This window comes from Kryptolebias marmoratus, linkage group LG9, assembly GCF_001649575.2.
Source record: "Kryptolebias marmoratus isolate JLee-2015 linkage group LG9, ASM164957v2, whole genome shotgun sequence".
Classification (NCBI taxonomy): domain Eukaryota; kingdom Metazoa; phylum Chordata; class Actinopteri; order Cyprinodontiformes; family Rivulidae; genus Kryptolebias; species Kryptolebias marmoratus.
Window position 1 is genome coordinate 11612823 of NC_051438.1, and position 19221 is coordinate 11632043.

A 19221-nucleotide genomic window follows, 5' to 3' on the forward strand; every position below is an offset into this window, starting at 1 on the left:
GGGGGGGGACGAGCGCTGAGGAAAAATAGAGAACATAAGATGTCTGGTTGTGTGATGTCTGACAGAAATGGAGCTAACCTGAGCCCCCGAGGCTAATTCAAGTTTTCAACCAGCCCCCTGTTCAAGCTTTCCTCCTGCAAACTTTTCCCTAAAATCAACTCTGCTGATCCAAACGCAAGAACCCCCAGTCTTAGGACGACAAATCCCAATCTCCTGTCTTTGAACGCCAAAAAAAAAAAGTCTCACGGCCTTTTACTCCCCGCGTTCTGCTCATCTGACTTCCACTTCCCCTTCTGAGCTTGCATCTTATCCTGCTCTCTCTGCTGTTCACATCTTGGCGACTAACTCCCTCTGTTTTATGTGTGCCCCTCTACCACCTCCTCTCTCTTGTTCTGTCAACCCACCACCACCACCCCTGCAGTCGGTGCTGTGATAAGAAGAGTTGCGGCAACAGGAACGAGACCCCATCAGACCCCGTCATCATCGACAGGTAAGGGAACGTCACCCTATTTGAACTCGGGGGGACCGAAGTGACGCTGCGCCTGTCATTGCAAACACAAACACAGAATTTGTCTAAAAGCACACACACACACAGACAAGAAACTGTTGCAGAAACACATTAGAACTCTAAAAACAAATCTGATTTAGTTTACCTGTGAGGAGTTGATGAAACATAACCTGCAGGCTTCATGACGGAGGTGACAAGTTGTCTTTGGGTTATTTTCAGCTACTTAAACGGTCTGAGTAAGCAAAAATGTGTGAAAGAGCAGTAAACTCCCCTCCAGCATGAGTGTGAAGTGGAGCAGCAACCACTGAGCAGTTGAGCTCTGCTTTAAGTGTGGTCAAGCAGTGTTTGTGTGGTTTTACTGATGACTTAACTGATGAGCAGTTTGGGTTTACGGCTGCAGCATGTGTGCGTGTTTTCTGTGGATAAGTGTCACTCTTGGGCTTTGCTGCTTTTTTCACGCACACAGGGAGTTTTCCTTGAGTGTACGCCTTTCTCCTGCTGCCATAGTCTGCCTCTGAGTGATGCAGGTTGCAGTGATTTAAAGCCAGTTGTGGTTAAAAAAAAAGAAAAAACACCATTGATTTACTTGGTTGAACTTAAAGTAATTAATAGCAACATATGAATTCAAACATAAAAAATGTTATCCTGAACTACAGCATGTCCAATGGTGCAGTTGAAACCAGATGTTTCCATCCACTGTTTAAAAAGACACAATCATTTTTTTTCCCACTGGCTGACATTAAATCCAACTAAACATTTCCTGTTTTAGGTCAGTTAGGATTCCCAAAGTTCTTTCTATTTGTTAAATGCCCAAGTAATCACATTTTTTAAGAATTATTATTATTTCTTTCTTCAAAGTCACAAGTTTACATACACACAGATTTCTATGACTTCAGACACGTCGAAGCCCACATGATGATGTCTTGGCATTTAAAGCTTTTGACTGGTTAGTCAACACATTTGAGTTAATTGGAGGCACACCTGCGGATGCACTTTAAGGCGTCTTTGTGAGGCATTGTGGGAAAATCCAAAGAAATCAGGCAAGATATCAGGAAGATAATTGTCGATTATCAGAACTCTGGTTCATCCTTAGGTATAGTTTCCAGAAGCCTGAAGGTTCATCTGTTCAAACAATTATGCACAAGTATAAACACCATCATACCGGCCATCATATCATGTAGGAAGGAGACGGGTTCTGTGGTCCTGAGATGAACAGGTTTTGGTGCAAAATGTGCATATCAATCCCAAAACAAAAGCAAAACACCTTGTGAAGATACTGCTGAAGATGGTCAGAGAGTCATTATACGCAGTGAAACAAGTCTTGGACCAACACAGGCTAAAAGGCCACTCAGCGAGGAAGAAGCCATTACTCTGAAAGCAACATAAAAAAAAAAAATCAGGATTATGGTTTGCAAATGCACACTGGGATATTGACTTTGAGAGAAGCTTGCAGAAGGAAACCCAAAACATTTGACCCAAGTCATACAATTTAAAGCCAATGCTACTAAATACTAAGAAAATGCAATGTAAACTTGTGACTTTGGAAAAAGTAATAAAAAAAGATTTTAAAACTTTTCTCTTTAACATGATTTGGAATTTTAGTAAATAGAAATATTGTTGGGAATCCTATATGACCTAAAAAGTAAAAAGAAAAGTTTAATTTGATTTAATGTCAGTGAGGAAAAAATGGTTATGTTTTTTTTATTTTTTATTATACAATTTATGTAAACATCTGGACTCAACTGTATGATTATATGCAATTCTGAAATGTGGGTACGCACTCAATGTAAACAAAGCACTCGGCTAAATCCCCTGAAAAGCATGTGGAAGCCTGAGTCACATGACTGACCTATATTAGGTTGGCCATAGTTTGTGCAGGTAAACAAATATGGCATAATCGGACAAGTGTAGAATCTCAGAGAAGACATTATGGTGGAAATATAAGAGTGAATCTGCTGTTAAATGCAAAAGAAACAAGAAAGAACAAGTAAAACAACTGTTAAGAAGAAGCATAGTGGAGGAACTCCATAAAGACAGAGCTTTGCATTTAAATACAGCTTTTTCAAAAGTTCTTCTCGACCTGTAAGTTTACCTATTTTTATATCTGAATACTTTACTCAGCAAATCTGAGCGTAAATACGTGACAGTACATCAAAATTGTCAAATTTCTCCATCCCAAATGGCTCTTCCATGGGCCTTGCCGTTGTTGACATATTTTCAATTACTTTGACTGTTTCAGTAGGTAATAAAAATGTAATAGTTGCATCTGGTCACAAATTTTTTGGACACAATAATCATTGATATGAGGAAAAACAATGTGCAGATTTTGTTTCACACTTCAGGATTTGTTTTACCTGTCTTCATGGCATTGCAATAAGTAGCTTTAAAGGTGTTTTGATTTACTGCATGCAGATTTACAGCTGCTTTAAACACGACTGAAGGAGCGTCTTTACACCCTGAAGCAGTTTTCCATGAAAGAGTTGCAGCAGTTTGTCTCTGTTTTTGTGTTTTGTGTGATGGGAGGCAAAAAAAAAAAAATGTCTGATTTGAATTTGTCACGTTCGAGTGTATTTGTGTGAGTGTTAATGAGGAAGTGACCTGTGCTATCTGATGAACGCAGCTGTCCTGTTCTCTGCTGTTGCTCTGTCAGAAGCTACTCCTTTACCTGTATGTATGTATGTGTGTGTGTGTGTGTGTGTGTGTATTTGTGTGTGCCACCCTCGGTTCCGCTCCAGTGAAGCGGAAGGCCTCACCTCAGCGCTCCCTGAGACAGCTGCACCCCGCCACGTGGCCTCAGACAACACGCCTGCCCATCACTCCCTGCCTTATTTCTGATTTTTTTCTTTATTATTATTTTTTTTTTAGTTTTCCTGTGTGCATACTTGTTGATTTTCTCATGTGCACGCTGTCATTCTGTCCCCCTCCTTTTTTTTGGAAGGGGGACTCATGCTGCCTCACCCCGGTTAAACTCCTAGTTTGCAGTGATGGAGCAGGCTGAGCAGCTTTCCCACACCGAGCATGTGTTGTGGCGGTATTCCCCCGACACCCCAGTGGCTCAGGTGTGAGGCCAGCGTTAATGAACAACAAATTAGAACGGGGGGAGGGAAAACAACAGCAATATCTCAGTTTTTCCTCTCCAGTGAGCGCTCTCTCTGGACAAGAAAAATAGGTCAGGTGAGGGGAGAGATGCTGTGGAAGAGTTAGTAGCTCTAGTTATCGCCCGCTGCCGTAGTCAAATGGGTGATAATGTTTTTGCCTATGTCTGCAAATGCATGTGTTTGTTTGTCTGTATTGTTAGCTAAAAATCTTATGAACTAGGAGAGAAATTTTGATGAAACTCTCAGGAAGAAAAAAACAGACCTATATCTACATTTGGAGTCAACCTGATTCAAGATGGCTGGTACAAGTAAATGACCTTAGAAAATCCCAAAATAGCTATAACTCAATCAATTTTAAAAGTCTTAAGCCAAAATCTGGTGTGGTAGTAGGTGAGATTGATCCCTGATACATACATTAGGCACTAACCGATGACACAAGATCTGCTTTTAAAACTTTGACATTATCTGCTAGAGTCAGCCCAGTCTGTCAGTTAGCAAAATATTTCATGAACAATCACTGGGTGTACTTCAGTAAATGATTAACTTTTGGAATCAACTGAATTCAAGATTACTGCCACATCCAACTGACCTGAGGAAACACAAAAATGGCTACAACTCAGACTGTTTTACAGATACTGAGACAAAATTTGGTGTTGAAGTAGCTGAGCATCCTCCCCAGCACATCCTCTGAACACCCCACACTGCACATCATCTTTGATTAAAACTTTGACCATAATTATTGATGTTAGCCCTGTTTGCCTTTTAGCAAAATATCCCATAAACCCCCTGAACAGATTTTAGGAACTCTCAGATGGTAATCACTGAATGTACATCTATAACAAATGAGCATTCACAGTCAACCCATTTTAAGATAACCTCCACAGCTAATCAGCATTTGCCAATGCGAAAAAATAGCTATAACCTACAAATATTGAACTAACTTTGGCTTGGTAGTGACAGACAGTCATGATCAACACTTACTCTGAGCACTAACATGTCTCGCAAGATCATATAAGATGGCACGTGACATCATTTACGAGGTTTGACCAAAACGGCTGTGACTCAGTTCCTTACCATAGGAAGATTTTGAAACTTCATCATGAAAGGTGGTGGGTGACCTGTATTTCTTTAGGGGAAGCTAGGCTAGGCCTGACATTTTAAAAGACAGACTGGTGTGAAAGGAAGTGGGGGGAGGGATTGTAGGTTTGCTCATTTAGCACCAATATATTCTTGGCAATTGTAATAATCAGAGATTCATAAACAAACAAACAAACAACTGCGAGGCTGAAAAGACTGACTCAATTAGCATGAGTTCCCCTCCTTCAGATTCATAAAGAAACACCATCAGCAGCCCCCTCTCCACCCTTGAAGTTATTTAGTTCGTTAAATAAGGGCTCGTTAGCCCTCTGCTGTTTCACAGAGATGATTAGATTTTACAGCCCTAATTAGCTGGGCTAGCTCGAACTCCTCTGGAAGAGTAATGGGTCTGATTGCCTAATTAGCTCTCGCTCTCGTTAAGTCGGGAGAAACAGGCCGCTGCAGCAAAACCGCAGGAACGAGGAAAAATAAAGTCAGCTAATGAGAAACTTATTTGATTGTTAGGAGAACAAATCTGGAAGAGTGTGGAACGGCAGCGCTCTGGGTACTATACATGCTCACCGGGAGGATCGCTCCCAAAACACTCCCTTTATCTCTCCTCTTGTTGAGGAAATAAAGAAGAGTTTTGTTTGGGCTTTAAGCCATTTTAGGAATCTGTGTGATTCAAAGTTCAGTTGTGAAGCATGTTTGTTTAGGTAGTGCTGGTAAGGAGCACTTGAGGATTTCTTTTTGTTTCTTTTGTTTTCTTTTGATTCGAGACATGAACGTGGCATCATTATCATAGAAAATGTAATCACCTATGTTTATACGTGTCTGTGTGTGTCTCTGTTAGCACAATATCTCATGATCCACTGGAAGTTTTTTAGTGAAACTCCCAAAAATTAATTCACTGGATGCTCATCTCCAAGTGATTAACTTTTGGAGTACACCTGAATCCACCCAGGTTAAGATGCCCACCAGAGCTTATCAACTTGAGCTGAAAGAAAAATGGCTATAACTCAGTCAAATTTAAATCTATTCAACTAAAATTTGGTATGGTAGTAGCTGAGTGTTATCCTCAACGCATCCTCTGAGCACCAATATATTTTGCAATATGATGTACTGTCTGTGACTTGGAAAGCAGAAGCAGGTTAAGAAAATGGATGGATGGATGGATGGATGGATGGATGGATGGATGGATGGATGGATGGATGACTGTGCATAACATAATTTCTAACATGTTACCGAAACAATTTTAACTTTTTGTCATTACGTTCATTTTGGAAGTTGTCCTTTCTGAAGCCTTCGTCTGCTGTCTCATCAGTCAGATCATGTCATATTTTATGAATCTAAGCCCAGAGGCAAAGAGGTCTTGTAAATTCAGGAGGACCTTTTCGCGAAGCAACGTGTCTGTGCTTGACACTGGGCAGGAGAAGCATAAGAAAGGTGAGACGCTCCTGTACGTCTCCTCCCCAGGGATGCATGTGTGGTCCACTTTAGGCTCTTACAGAGGCAGGATAATACGAGGGGAGTCCTTAACCCTCCAACCTCCGTTTCCACTTCTCTCCATCACTCCTGGTTAGCACGGGGTTAATAGTATGCAGGCGCTGCATATGATCAGTCCATCATGTGCCTGAACGGGCCTCAAATCACAAACACATTTCCCTCTGATTCGTGCTCAGTTTTACTGTCTTTCTGCATAACTTATTATACAATGGCCTTCCCATAAAACTGTTTTTTCAATTTACTTAAATTTGATTATTCAGCTTTTTTTTAACTGGACAAAAATAAACTTGCAAACCAGTAAAAGTTGCAAGTATATAAATCATTTACTTAAACTTAACTGAGGATGTTATAAAATCATAAAACCTTAAGGCACATGTGATTATTAGCATTGATAATCCTACAGCATTGTACCCATAGGAGTCTTTATACAAATTATTTTTGAAATTCTTTAGTGTTCTCAGGTTCATAAAGACTTTTTGAAGTGAACCTCTGTAAAATGGTTAAGAACAATCAATATCTAACCTGATGTAGAAAGCCTAGTTTGGAGAAATAAAGCTTAATTCTGAACAAATTTATGAGCTAAAGACTCGTCTGACCAAAGTGGATTGCTGTGATCTTAAAACAGCTTCAACCTCCACAAATTGCATTGCTGTTCCTGTCAATGCAATGTTCTAAACCTTTAAATTGCTTTTAAAGCTTTTCAATTTTGTATTACAAGTATTCTGATAGAAATTATATGATATCCTTGCCGGACATTCTACAGCTAGCTGCTACAGCTATTTACACTTGCAAACATGCATAGAATTGTTTGTAAATCTGTTAATGACATATAGAAAGTTGACACTTCCTCCTGCCAGCAAACGCCTTTCCCTTGATTTAAGAAAGGAACTCCTCCCCTGCTGCTCATCAACCCCACATCTGGCCGGTGACTGAAAAGGAAAGCGCCCAGCCATTCTCTGGCATGTCTTACAGTAAAAGTGCTCGTGAAGCAACAGTCTTTGACTATGTTTCGCTGCAGTGTAACACGTGCTGTAAAACTGTTTTCTGCCACTTTCATGCAATACTTCAGGAAAATGATTTGCACGTTTTTTTTCAGCTGAAGCATTTGATGGCTAATGTGATTTTCTAGGGTCGGGACTGTTTTTATTCATGGGCACCCAGCAAAGACGATTGGTCAAATTTTCATGAAAGTTGCTGTGATTGGTCAAATTTGCAAGACTGACCAATGTTTGCAGGGATTGGTTGAACTGATGTTAATAGCTTTGATGGGGACACCAAAACATCCTGCAAGAACTACATCATAGCTCCAAAAGTCCGAGCGCCAAGCCTCTTTTGGTCTTCAAAGGAAAATAATGTGATTTTTAAGACCATTTTAAAGCCGTTAAACCAGAACTCCTCCGGGGTCTGAGTGTCCCTCCAGCACCATGTGTCCTCTCCTGGCGCTTGCCACCTGTGTCCCGTGGCTCTTTTCCTCTTCCAGCTCCCATTGGCCTGCTGCGGGGTGTCCCCCAGGCAGAGAGCCTCTCTGGAGTGGGGGGGCGTGTGGAAACGCTCTGTGACCAGAGATAAGGATCCACCCTGCACGCCCATCATCACCCTGTCCAGCTAACCTTACAAGCACCGACGATGTTATTTCAGGTTTTATTGCCGTTTGTGAGTGTGCGCCTGTGTGCCTGTGTGTGTGTGTGTGTGTGTTTGGGTTTGCACACACTCCTGTGGCTCACTGTTGATGTTGCCCATTTCCTTGCATGTGTGTCTTTGCTTGTGTATCGGTGTTGGTTATTTCCCCAAGAGTGAGTGTGTGTGTTGATAGAGGCCATTTCCTGACAAGTGTGTGTGTGTGTGTGTGAGCATCTTGAGTGAAGAATGTCGGGCAGGAAGTGCTCCTCCCGGGGAGGATGATGTCATGGTCGACTGTTTCCTGCTCGCCGAGCCTGTGGAACAGACCGTCTTTCGGCTTCATGGTGGGTAGCAGGGACCTGGTTTTGGTTTATCTTTTGGCTGCTTCAGGTTTGGATACATTTAGAAATAAAAAAATAATTCCTGGACTATTCTCCACTGTAACATATCACCGATTTGTCACAGCATCTCACTTATAGGGATCCCCTTTTATTGTTTTTGTTTGTTATGTTTGGATGCACTTCCTGGGGTGAGAGGTCATGAGTTGCCTTGGCTGGCTAACGTGCGCTAGTGAATAATGTATGTCATTGACTTTATGTCAGCCCTGCCAGCCCCCCCAAGCAGAGCCCACCCATGTTTAATTCATCCATCTCGTCTGTGTATGTGTGAGTGTGTGCACGCCTGTGTGTGTAAATATGTGTGTGTGTGTCATTTAGAGGCCCAGTCTGCACCTGTCCAGCCATTAGCCCCCTTCTCATTTGCATTTGATGCTAATGCGGTTTACTGGCAGTGCCATCCGTCCCTTTAGCTTAGTTTCATTTTCATATCCATGACTGTAACTGTGAGAAGACAAACACACTCTTACAGAGCAGATTCCTTGAGCTCATCAAGGTTTCCTTCTTCTTCGTTTCACACGTTGGGTCTTTTTTATTTTATGCATTTCAAGGTGGAATCACCTTCTCTGCTCCACTTTTTTGGCATGCCCTTTTTTTTATTGCTCACCGTCAAAGGCAAAAGGCAATTATGTTTTTGCCCGTGTGTGTGTGTGTGTGTTCCTTTGTCTGTACCATTAGCAAAATATCTCATGAACCACAGGACTGGCTTTAATAAAACTCTCAAAAACAATCACTGGATGTAGATCTACAACTGTTTAAGTTTTCGAGTCAACTCAGTTGAAAATGGCCACCACAGCTAACTGAAATTACCAAACTTAAAAGGAGCTATAACTCAGCCACCTTTACAGATTTTGAGCTAAAATTCAGCGTGGGAGAAGTCAAGACTCATTACCAACACATACTGTACTTCGAGGTCACCAGATTGTGCAAACAAAACAGCTGTAACTTTGTTTTTTATTCATCAAATAATGATTTTTGTTAAAATTTTAGCATAAAACGTGTCGGACAATATACTGCACATAGGTTCAAGAAATGACAGAGACCGAAACACTTTCTGTGCTGGATTTCAGAATCTGCCTTTTATAAACTTTCCTTTATCTTGAATTCATGTTTTTCTTCAAAAACCAGGGATGTAAAGTATGTGTTATACACACAGACATCCCTCCCTCTTTCCTCAGAAGATGTTTTTTTTTTTGTTGTTGTTGTTGATGTGCTGTTTCTTTTTGAGCCGTCTTGGAGAGATGTGTGTAGGTGTGTGTGTGTGTGTGTGTGTGTGAGTATGCATTAGATGTTATGGGGAGGCTTTGAAAAGGACTGGCCCTGAGCTGGTTGTGATGTTTGTGCAGGACTCAGGGGCAAGGAGGCAGAGTTGCTGGCTCATCGATATGCAGGCAGAACTCCCCTCCCTCAGGTGCTGTGGCAGCTCCCCCAACACGCACACACACACGAGAGTACACACACATGTAAAGACACAGAAGCAGCAAAAAATATAGTTCACGGCGTGCAAAAAGTAAAAAACGTATACACACAAACAGATGCACGTTGACCTGCAGCTTTCTGCATCTGTTTTGCTGTGTTCTTCTCCTTTTTTTCTTCTTCTCTGCGGTGGTTCCCCCTACCAGCCCACTTCTTTACACCCCCCGGTGTTAGAGGAAAGCATGTCCCCAGGGGACTGACGACTGAGCTGATTGACAGCAGGGAGTTTGGAGGTCGAGGAGCCTCCTGAAACAGCTCGCCCTCTTTCTGTCTCATATGGACCTTCAGCCTTCTCGCCCCGAACAACCGGTTCAGTTTCATTTGCAAACACCTTAAAAACATAGCCCGGTAATTCCAAAAATACATACTTGGGTTTGTTTTTGGTTTGACTTTATGATGTATTTATTTAACTTTAGCTGCATTTATCCTGAGGTAAGGAACACGTTGGATATTTTTCTTCTTTTTTTCATAATTAATGCTTAACTTTTGTTTACCCAATAAACTAAGCAGAGCTGCTACATACTTTATAGGTAGTTAAGTTAATGCTCTCCAGCTGAATTCAGGTAACAGCCAGTTTATTAGAGCATATAAAAGATAATTTACAAATGCAATAAGAGTGAGAGTTCTTGGTTTCACAACTTGAGAACTTTTTTTCCTCTCTTCTTCTTCTTTTTTTTTTGCAGCTGGAAATAGCTATGTCTACTCTCTAGAACTGCTTTGTCATTCCCTGCTTGACCTGGTCGCTTTCCTTGCTTGTTCCCTCTGCCTTTTGTATGTGTGTGTGTTCTCTCCCAGAATGAAGGGGTTTGACTGGCCAGGGCTGACCTAAATGAGTAGCGTCCTACTTCTCCGAGAGCTTTTTTTGGTGTTGGAGATTACAGGCTAGAGAGTGATATAGAGACAGAATGGGAGTTAAATAGAATGGAGATGTATATTTACCATATGAAAGGTCTTGTGAGCGTGTGTCTGTGTGTGTGTGAGTGTGAGTGTTTGTGTGGCGCTGCAAGTGAGGAAAGAGTAACGTTTTCCAGGATTTAGTCCGTGACGCGCCCTAGAAGATGCGCTCAATTTGCTTTTTAAATGAGGCGTGAAGAGCACAAGTGTGTGCCTCATGGTGTGATGCTATACATCGCAGGGCTATGCGTGGGTGTGCGTGTGTGTGTGTGTAACAGGAGCGAGGCTTTGTTGTCTGAGTGCTCTGATGTGTGTGGACAGTCTAGCACACGGCCCACTAAGTGCTTTCTCACAGCCAATGTGTTACACGCCTGCCTGTGTTGCAGCTCCTAATTGAATAGACACACCAGCCCCTCTGTCGGTGTGTGTGTGTGTGTGTGTGAAGGATACTCAGGCTGTGTGTCACTGAGCCTCAAGCTGCCCTTGATTTCGGCCCTCAGCGATGATTCATTGTTTACTGATTCTTTCTGCTAAGTGAGAACACAGACAGCTTGCTGGATGCCAGCCCCAGATTGGTGTGTGTGACTTCCCAGCAGCCAGTTTTCCAGGCCTGCCCCTCCTCTGGTGGGTCACTTCAGCACCGTGGCCCAGGATGTGAGTCCAGGTGTCCAGGATGAGTGCTTGTGACCCGCTGCATCCCCCAGCATCGATGCACGCTCTGCTGATTGTTCTCCATCAATCTGTCCAGGAAGAATGGATCGCTGGCCAGGCGCTGCGAGCGGCGCTCTCGGTTTCACATGTCACAATAGAAGGAAAGCCTGTGACGGCGCAGAGGAGGCATGGAGGGAGGGAGGTGTGTGTGCTGGTGCCGAGATTCTGCAACAAACTTATGGCATTTAAATCACATGCTGATTACTTTGTGTGAGAGCTGATTGTGGCGAAGAAGGCGGGCAATGGTCATGTTTATGTGCATGTGTGTGTGTTTGTCTGTCTGTTAGCAAAATATTATATGACCCATTGGACAGAGTTTAATGAAACTTTCAGAAAATATTCATTGAATGTACATCAGTGACTGATTAACCTTTGAAGTCAACCTAATTTAAGATGGCTTCCACAGCTAATCAAACTTAGCAAACACAAAAATTGCTACATCCGACTTGTGGATCTTGAGCTCAAATTTGGTGTGGTAGTAGCTGGGAGTCATCCCTAACAAATATTCTGAGTGCTAACAGATCATATGAGATTTTTGTTTAAAATTGAAGTCAACCCTATCTGTTTTTCCAAGAATTTTACAGAATCTCTCAGAAAGTAATCATTGGACGTACATCTACAACTCTTAAAGTCAATCCAATTCAAGATGGCCACCACAGCCAACTGACTTCAAAAAACTCAAAAGTGGCCATACATCTGTCAGATTTACAGATATTGAGCTAATATTTGCTGTGGTTGAAGCACATACTTTGAGCTGTAATAGGTCATACAAAGTATTTGTTTGAAACTTTGGGATTGACTGTTGATGTCAGCCATGCTTGTCTGTTAGCAAAATATCTGATGATCCAATAGAAAGATTTTAATGATATGCTCAAAGAGTTATCATTGGGTATGAATCTGAAACTGATCAACTCCATTCAAGATGTCTGCCACAGCCAATTGGCCTTAGCAAACATAAAATTTGCTATATCTCTTTCAAACCCATGGATATTGAGCTAAAATTTGGTGCGGTAGCAGTCATCCTCAACACATAATCTGAGCTCTAACAGCTTGTGTTACATCTTTGTTTGAAACTTTGGTGCACAAGATAACAGGGATATGAATTCCCTCAAAGAATGCCAGTTTCATTTTAAATTGTCTTTGAAAACATGAAAAAGAAAAAAACGCCTATAGGCTATTTTGCAGCCGTCATTGTCTCCAACCGTTTCATTTCTGCTGTGAGTTTTGTGACATTGAGCTTGACTAATTTGAGCTGCACTGTTAAGAGACAAAAGGAAATCTTCAAGGATGTATCTGCGCCTTAATTAAATGTAAAGCAGGGACGTCGGCAAGCAGACAATTATGGTCAACAGCACTGTTCGATCAAAGCGAAGATACATTCTCCCACTCCTAATATATTCTTTTTTTTGTGCTTTGCATTAATCATCAACAAATGAGACCTGAGCACATGTCACTGTTCACTTCAAAAAGCCGAGCTGAATTTAAAGGCCTTTGTTTGTGTTTATGTAACTCATGAGGGGAGACAAAGTAAGGCGTATCGACTGAGACACTTTGTTGTTGCACACCCCCCTCCCCTGCTTTTTATGTGTGTGCTGCTAACGCTGTTGGTTTGTTTACCAAGTGGCTTGACCTCGCTGAGAGGAATGTTCACTCGTTTCCTTTTCTTTTGTGTCTCCTTCTGTTTTTGTCTCTGATTTTTTTTTTTTTGGTGCATCTCTCTTCTATCCTTCTCTATCTTGCCCCTCCAGTCTATGAGTCTTTTTTTCTCTCCTCTCTCTTTGGTCCTCCCACTCAAAAACTCCAGATTTAACTCTGGAGGTTCTTTTGGTTAATCACACTTGGAGCCTTCCCTGCGTTTGAACGCTCCTCCTCGGCATGCGTGCTCTTCCTCGATCTGAGTCGTTTGCTAATGATCCCCGGTTATTGGCTTCTCCTGCGCAGGAGCTGTGATTTACATGAGGTGACATTCAGTTCAAACACACAGACCTTTGCAACCTTTTTCTTGAAAACAATTAACAGTTGCTGCTTCTAACTTCTTTTCTCTCTCTCTCTCTCTCTGCACCTCTCCCTCCCTTTTCCTCTGGCTATTGTCTTCACACAAACAGGGAAGATTTACTGCCAAAAGAATGAAGGGTGTGTGAAGAGCGAGATGCAAAATCGTTCAGTAACAAGTGATTACTTGCTTTTTCGCTCCTCTTTTAGTTAGGGAAGTTTTTTTGTGCAAATCTAAAATAGATCAGGCATAGCTTTTTTTTTAAACTGTGTCAAAATTTTACAAAATAACAGGGCCTAGTTTATACATCTCTGTGTTGACCTGAGTAAATTCAGCACAGGCATATACATACGCACACCCAAACACAAACTTACAAGTTAATGAAGCGCACCTCTCTTCTGTCATGATGCCCGTGTTGGCATGACAAGATGTTTACACACGCAATCTCGGCTGCGGCTCTGATGTGGGCCGGGATGAAGAGAAAAGATGAGAGGCAGGGATGTGATAGTGATAGCATGGGCTGCTTCTCACCGTTTGACAGGAGGACAGTTCTAACGGTGCCCCGCTGAGAGCTGAGAGGGATGGAGACGTACCTGGAGAAATTACAACCTGTTTCAATCCTCCACCGAGGACTTCTCTGAACTCATCTACATCCCTAAATCTGGAGGAAAACAATTAGATCAGCCCGCTTCCCTTCTCTTGTCCTGCAGTGTAGATTACAAATGAGAAAACCTGGCGTTTATCACATTACTACAAACATTTATTAAAGCCAGTTCCCCTCTAAAGCTGCAGAGATAACAGTGGGTAATTGCAGCGACTGGCTCTATTAGTTAAGTATGCCTAATGTCACTGCCTCAGAGCATTAATGGACGCCGTAGTATTATGTTCCTGCGCTCATTACCACCCCACTCCCCCTTCAAACAGATACACACACACACACATTGAAAAAAAAAAACCTCGCACATTCACACACAGCCTCCCCCCCCGATATTGACCCTGCAGCAGGAGTCTGTGCCACTCTAATGAGAAATGGAAAACACTATTCCGAGAGCTCCAAGACACACACACACACACACACCCTTCACGCAGCACACTCAACGGGAGACATTACAAGGGGACAGAGGAGTACAGCGCTATAATCACACACGCCCAGGGAAACAATTGTGCCGCTATCAGAGCGATCACATTATAAAAGTTTAATAAACACCAAACGGCCTAATGGTGAATTAGCCTGCATGTGCCCCGCGTTGTGCCAGGCTATAATTAGTGATTTAACAGAGACAAACAAATGTTTCCAGCCAGAGCTTTTTACAGTCAACAGATTTTTAGTCAGAGATAATTATCCCGTCGGATTAAAGGAAAAGCGAACAAGACAGAGTTTTATTTGCAGATGCAGAGATGTCAAAAGTCCCACGCAGGACAGAGAGCTCCGAAAGGAGGCTGGTCTGGTTGTCTTTAAGAGCCACTTGAGATGGAGAGAGGCGGACGGGTGCTTGAGATTGTTGAGGAGGAGGAGAGGAGATGAAGGAGGGTACAAAGAGAAGCAGGAGGAGATATTGGTGAATGACATGGGAGAGGAGAGGCGGCTCCTCTCTCCTGGGTGAAAGCAGTTGGCTTTTTTTTTGTTATGAGAGGTTTGCATGTGTGCAGATGTGTTCAGGTGCTTGGAGTCAATGACAGTTTAGGGCCCTGACGCTTCATCTTCATTCATCAATATTACATTGAGACTCTTTCTCAGGGCAAAAAAAAAAAACGCTGCATGGAAAGCGAATATGGTCCAGAGAGTGTGTGAGTGTGTGTGTGTGTGTGTTGTGTGGGAGTGTCAGCCGAGGGGGAGGAAGAGGGCATCTGCTGAGGTTGTAGAAAACACCGCTTCCAGCATACACAAATGTGCAAAAGCACCTTCCGAGTGTGTGTGTGTGTGTGTTGTGTGGGAGTGTCAGCCGAGGGGGAGGAAGAGGGCATCTGCTGAGGTTGTAGAAAACACCGCTTCCAGCATACACAAATGTGCAAAAGCACCTTCCGAGTGTGTGTGTGTGTGTGTGCTTGCATCTGTCCAGCTGTGTGTGTGTGAGAGAAAGGGTGTGTGTGTGTGTGTGCGTGCTTGCCAGCTGAGTGACAGCTTTGTATTGATCTGTGGGAGGCCCCTGGTGTCATTAGACCCAGTATGGACCAGCAGGCACACGTGGAGGTCAGGGCACGGAGTTTGGATGTGTGTCACTGATTGTGGGTGTGTGTGTCATTGTGGGTGTGTGTGTGTGGAGAGCTGAGAAACCAAGTGTTCAGTACTGACAGGCTCAAGCCTCTGAAGGAAAATCAATGGTGTCATAAGAGGAAGGTTTCCTCCAGCCTCCTTCTCCCTCCTTCTTCCCTCCTCCTCCCCCTCCTTCTCCTCCTTTTTCTGCTCTTCTCATCTCCACTTTGCTTTTCTTCGCTTTTTTCCCCTCCCCTCATCTGGGAGGTCACCCACAGAACTCCCATTTAAACATTTAACACCCCTATTTTTCTGTTTTGGACTCATGCAGCTCTCCCGGGTTAGAATGGGAGGGTGGGTGTGGGTGTGGTGGGGGTGGGGGGTGGCTCTGCAATGTGAGGATCAGTTTGGCAAAAAGTGATCCATTAGTGACAGAACTGATCCTGGATCAGCCCTCATTAACTAAAAGGGCACGGGGACTGTTTGTCCAGATGAAAGAAACGACCTCAAACCAGCGCCAATTAACTGAGAGGGCAAAACCCGGTTTCACGTGTATTGTTCTGTTCAACAAAAAGTTTGATTTGAAATGAAACCGATAAGACTGTTTTGTTGCTAGTTTAAGCTGTCCTTCAGTTATTTATTGTCAGGAATGAGCACTCACATGAAATCACTATCACACACACACAAACACTCACACACACACACACACACAGGGCAAGCATCCACCTGTTCTTCTCTCCCCTCTTTCGCCTGAGGGGACTAGGATGGTAGATAACAGTTTGAGCAGGCCTGCTGCAAAACACTAATCAGACCTAACACTGCCTAATTAGCACAGAGTCCACTGATTGGCTTACAGCAATAATTAACACAGGTGAGAATAATTAGCTCCCCATAGACCTGTTTGTGCCTGTGTGAGTATGTGTGTGTGTGAAGGATGTTATTATGCAGTCTTGGTCCCCAGTGAGACTCAGGAGGCAGAGAGAAGAATCAAACTCATTACTGAAACCAGGCCAACCTGTGTTAGGTGCTCTGCTTTCCCACACCCAAAGAATTAGCCACAGAGAGATCCACCTCCAATGTCTTCGTCTTGCTTTCTGTGTTTTACTCTCTCTGTTAATGTTGCATTATTTTAACTCCCACGTCGTCCCGTTCCCCTGCACGCTCCTGCCTGTCCTGATGACTCAAGCTGCAGTTTGTCCTTTGAGGTGAACCTAGGATGAGAAGATGAAACAGAGAAACACAAGCATCTCTCCATCGCACTGTAACCCTTTCACACAACAGTAGGCCTAAACCATCGTCTTCTCACTTTGGATGTTGAGTGTGGAAAAACTGAGGCAAAATAAGGGGAGGTTAAGCTCCAACTGCTAAAATGCCTCTGAGCCAGCAGTGGAGTTAGCCACGGAGACAAAACAGTCTGTATCCCCTATTTTATGGCCAAACTGTGGAACCGTTTTCTGTGCATCAGAAAAAAGTGGAATTATGGCACAATGGTGTGATGTGTGTGCAGCCTGTTGACCACAGGATTAAACAAACAAACAACATAAGAATTATTTCAAATTTGAGCTCAAGAACTTGGCTTGTATCTGATGTGTGTGCATGTGTTTGAATGGCTATAAAAAAGATCTCAACACTGCATGGTCAAAACGCATGTTGTTTCAGGACTTGTACACCTTCATTTGTTGAAGAGAGGCTCTTTTTTGCGACCATATTGCAGAATCATAGTTTTAAAACAGGTTCTGTATCCTGGCGGTTTGCTTCTCACTTTTATACACCGGCCCCATCCCCCTTTCAATCTCTTTTGAAAACAAAATAAAAACGAAATGTTGGCAAGTGTAGTCTTCCTTTCCACATAAAAAGCGTAATCACACAGCCTCTCCCTGCATCATAAAACTGTATACTGTAAACACCACAGACTACTTACTGCCTGGACGTATAGAAAGTAGTGAAACTTGCAACACTACTCACTGTTCAGGACAGTGAAAGTGTGAGATAATGAGACAGACTGGAGGAGGAGTGACAACTAAAAAGGGAAGACATTGTTTCGCTGAAAGACCGGCCGTCGTTCATCAGTCTGTAAGCAGCGTGGTGTCCTCCGTCTCACTGTCTTTGGTTATTTTTACCAAAGTGCTGGTTCTTTGATCAATCCGACATCACAGAGAGGAAGATGGGCACACAGTCATTGAGAAGGAGGGGGGTTAATACTGGAACACAATTGACAGCTTGTCACTTTTAGCTTCGAGGCACCAACATTGCAGAGTAGTTAGCTTGGTGTCGGAGATGGAGATAGATAGCATGCATTAACACACATATCTAAAGCTTTTTGTGTGTTAAATAAATAACAAGCGATGATGTAAATTGGTGTTTTCCTGGAGTTTGCGGCTGCTCCCGGGATGTATTTTTCATGTTACGGCATTTTAGAGTGGTTTCGGAGTGCGCAATGTACGGATAATGAATTTAACCCCCCCCCAAAAAACACACACAAACACACAGCTTTGCTCCCCTGCATACACACACAGAAAGGGATTTGACTGTTTACCTGACCACAGGTGCACTGCAGCATTAATGTGAGACACATTTTCCCGCCCCCATGTCCCTCTCTACACAATTGTTCTCCACCCACCAGAATCCAAGGGAGGCGCCAGGGGCAACATCAGCCTATAACCATAAACTGGTAGAGACACAGTGGGAGAGGAAAGCTCATTGTTGGCTGACTGATCTCCAGTCTCACGCTGACATGCCTCCCATGTTCGCTAGATTTGTTTTTTTTGTTCTGTTCACTAGCGGTAAACACTTGCCTCTCATAACCGGCAGCTACTACCTCTGTCACACCAAGGCTGTCAACACAACGCTTTTACCCGCTCTGTACTTGACACCGCACCGAGCTGTGGCGTGCACAAGACCCACACACTAGTGAGATGAATGTATAAATGTAATGGATGCACTCAAAGGCAGCTTAAATGCATATAAGAGTTGTTAAAACTGTGTTTATAGGAGAAATTTGCATAATGTTTAAATCACTTTCCGGCTCCTGCCTTTTTTTAAACACACACACATATAGACACACACATTAAGAAGCTGCACTTTTCCAACCCAAATACTCTCAACATGCCTTCCTGCTTAAAAAAAGAAATAAAAGAAGGTTGATTGAGGCAAAACAAGAAAGGCTGTTTTTGTATTTAGTATTTTTTTTTTTTCATATTTCCTGTTTCAATAATTAATATGCATGAGCTTTATGGCCGCTTAAGATGCGATCAATTATTCATTAACAGCATGTTAATTGCATCCACAGTCGTGAATATTTAACCAAACACTAAATCAATGGGGTCGAATGAGACGCAATATGGACATTTTATAAGCTTTGCCAAAAATGAGGAACAGCTTTAATGAAAACGGCAGAGAACAGATTGAAATAAGGGAAAATGCAAAGAAAGAACCATGTTAAGAGGGGGGAGGTTATGTTTAGGAAGGAAACAATATGAAAAATGCAAAGTTGTTGGTTTGGAATAAGACTGTAAGGGGCTTTTAGCCTTTTTTGCTTTGTCTTTCTTTTTCTAATCTAAATGGAGAGGATGTAATCTTTTCATCGCTGTCCACTGTAGCCAGCCTTTTTTACTCTCAAAGACTCCAGACTCCTTTGTCCTGGATCTTTGTGTGTTTGTGTGTGCAGGGGTGTGTGTGTGTGTGTGTCACAGTCGTGTCTGGACAGTGACATTTCTCTGCCTGGATAACCATCGCGCCCTCTGTCCCTC

General features: G+C 42.8%; 1 protein-coding gene across 1 annotated transcript in view; it reads left to right on the forward strand.

Moving 5' to 3' along the window:
* ebf1a (EBF transcription factor 1a) overlaps positions 1 to 19221 on the forward strand; it is a 64198-nt gene that overhangs the window by 6237 nt on the left and 38740 nt on the right. Inside the window, exon 5 of the mRNA XM_017433027.3 lies at positions 319 to 490. Coding sequence (XP_017288516.1) covers positions 319 to 490 — 172 coding nt within the window. The remainder of the gene's footprint in view (positions 1 to 318; positions 491 to 19221) is intronic.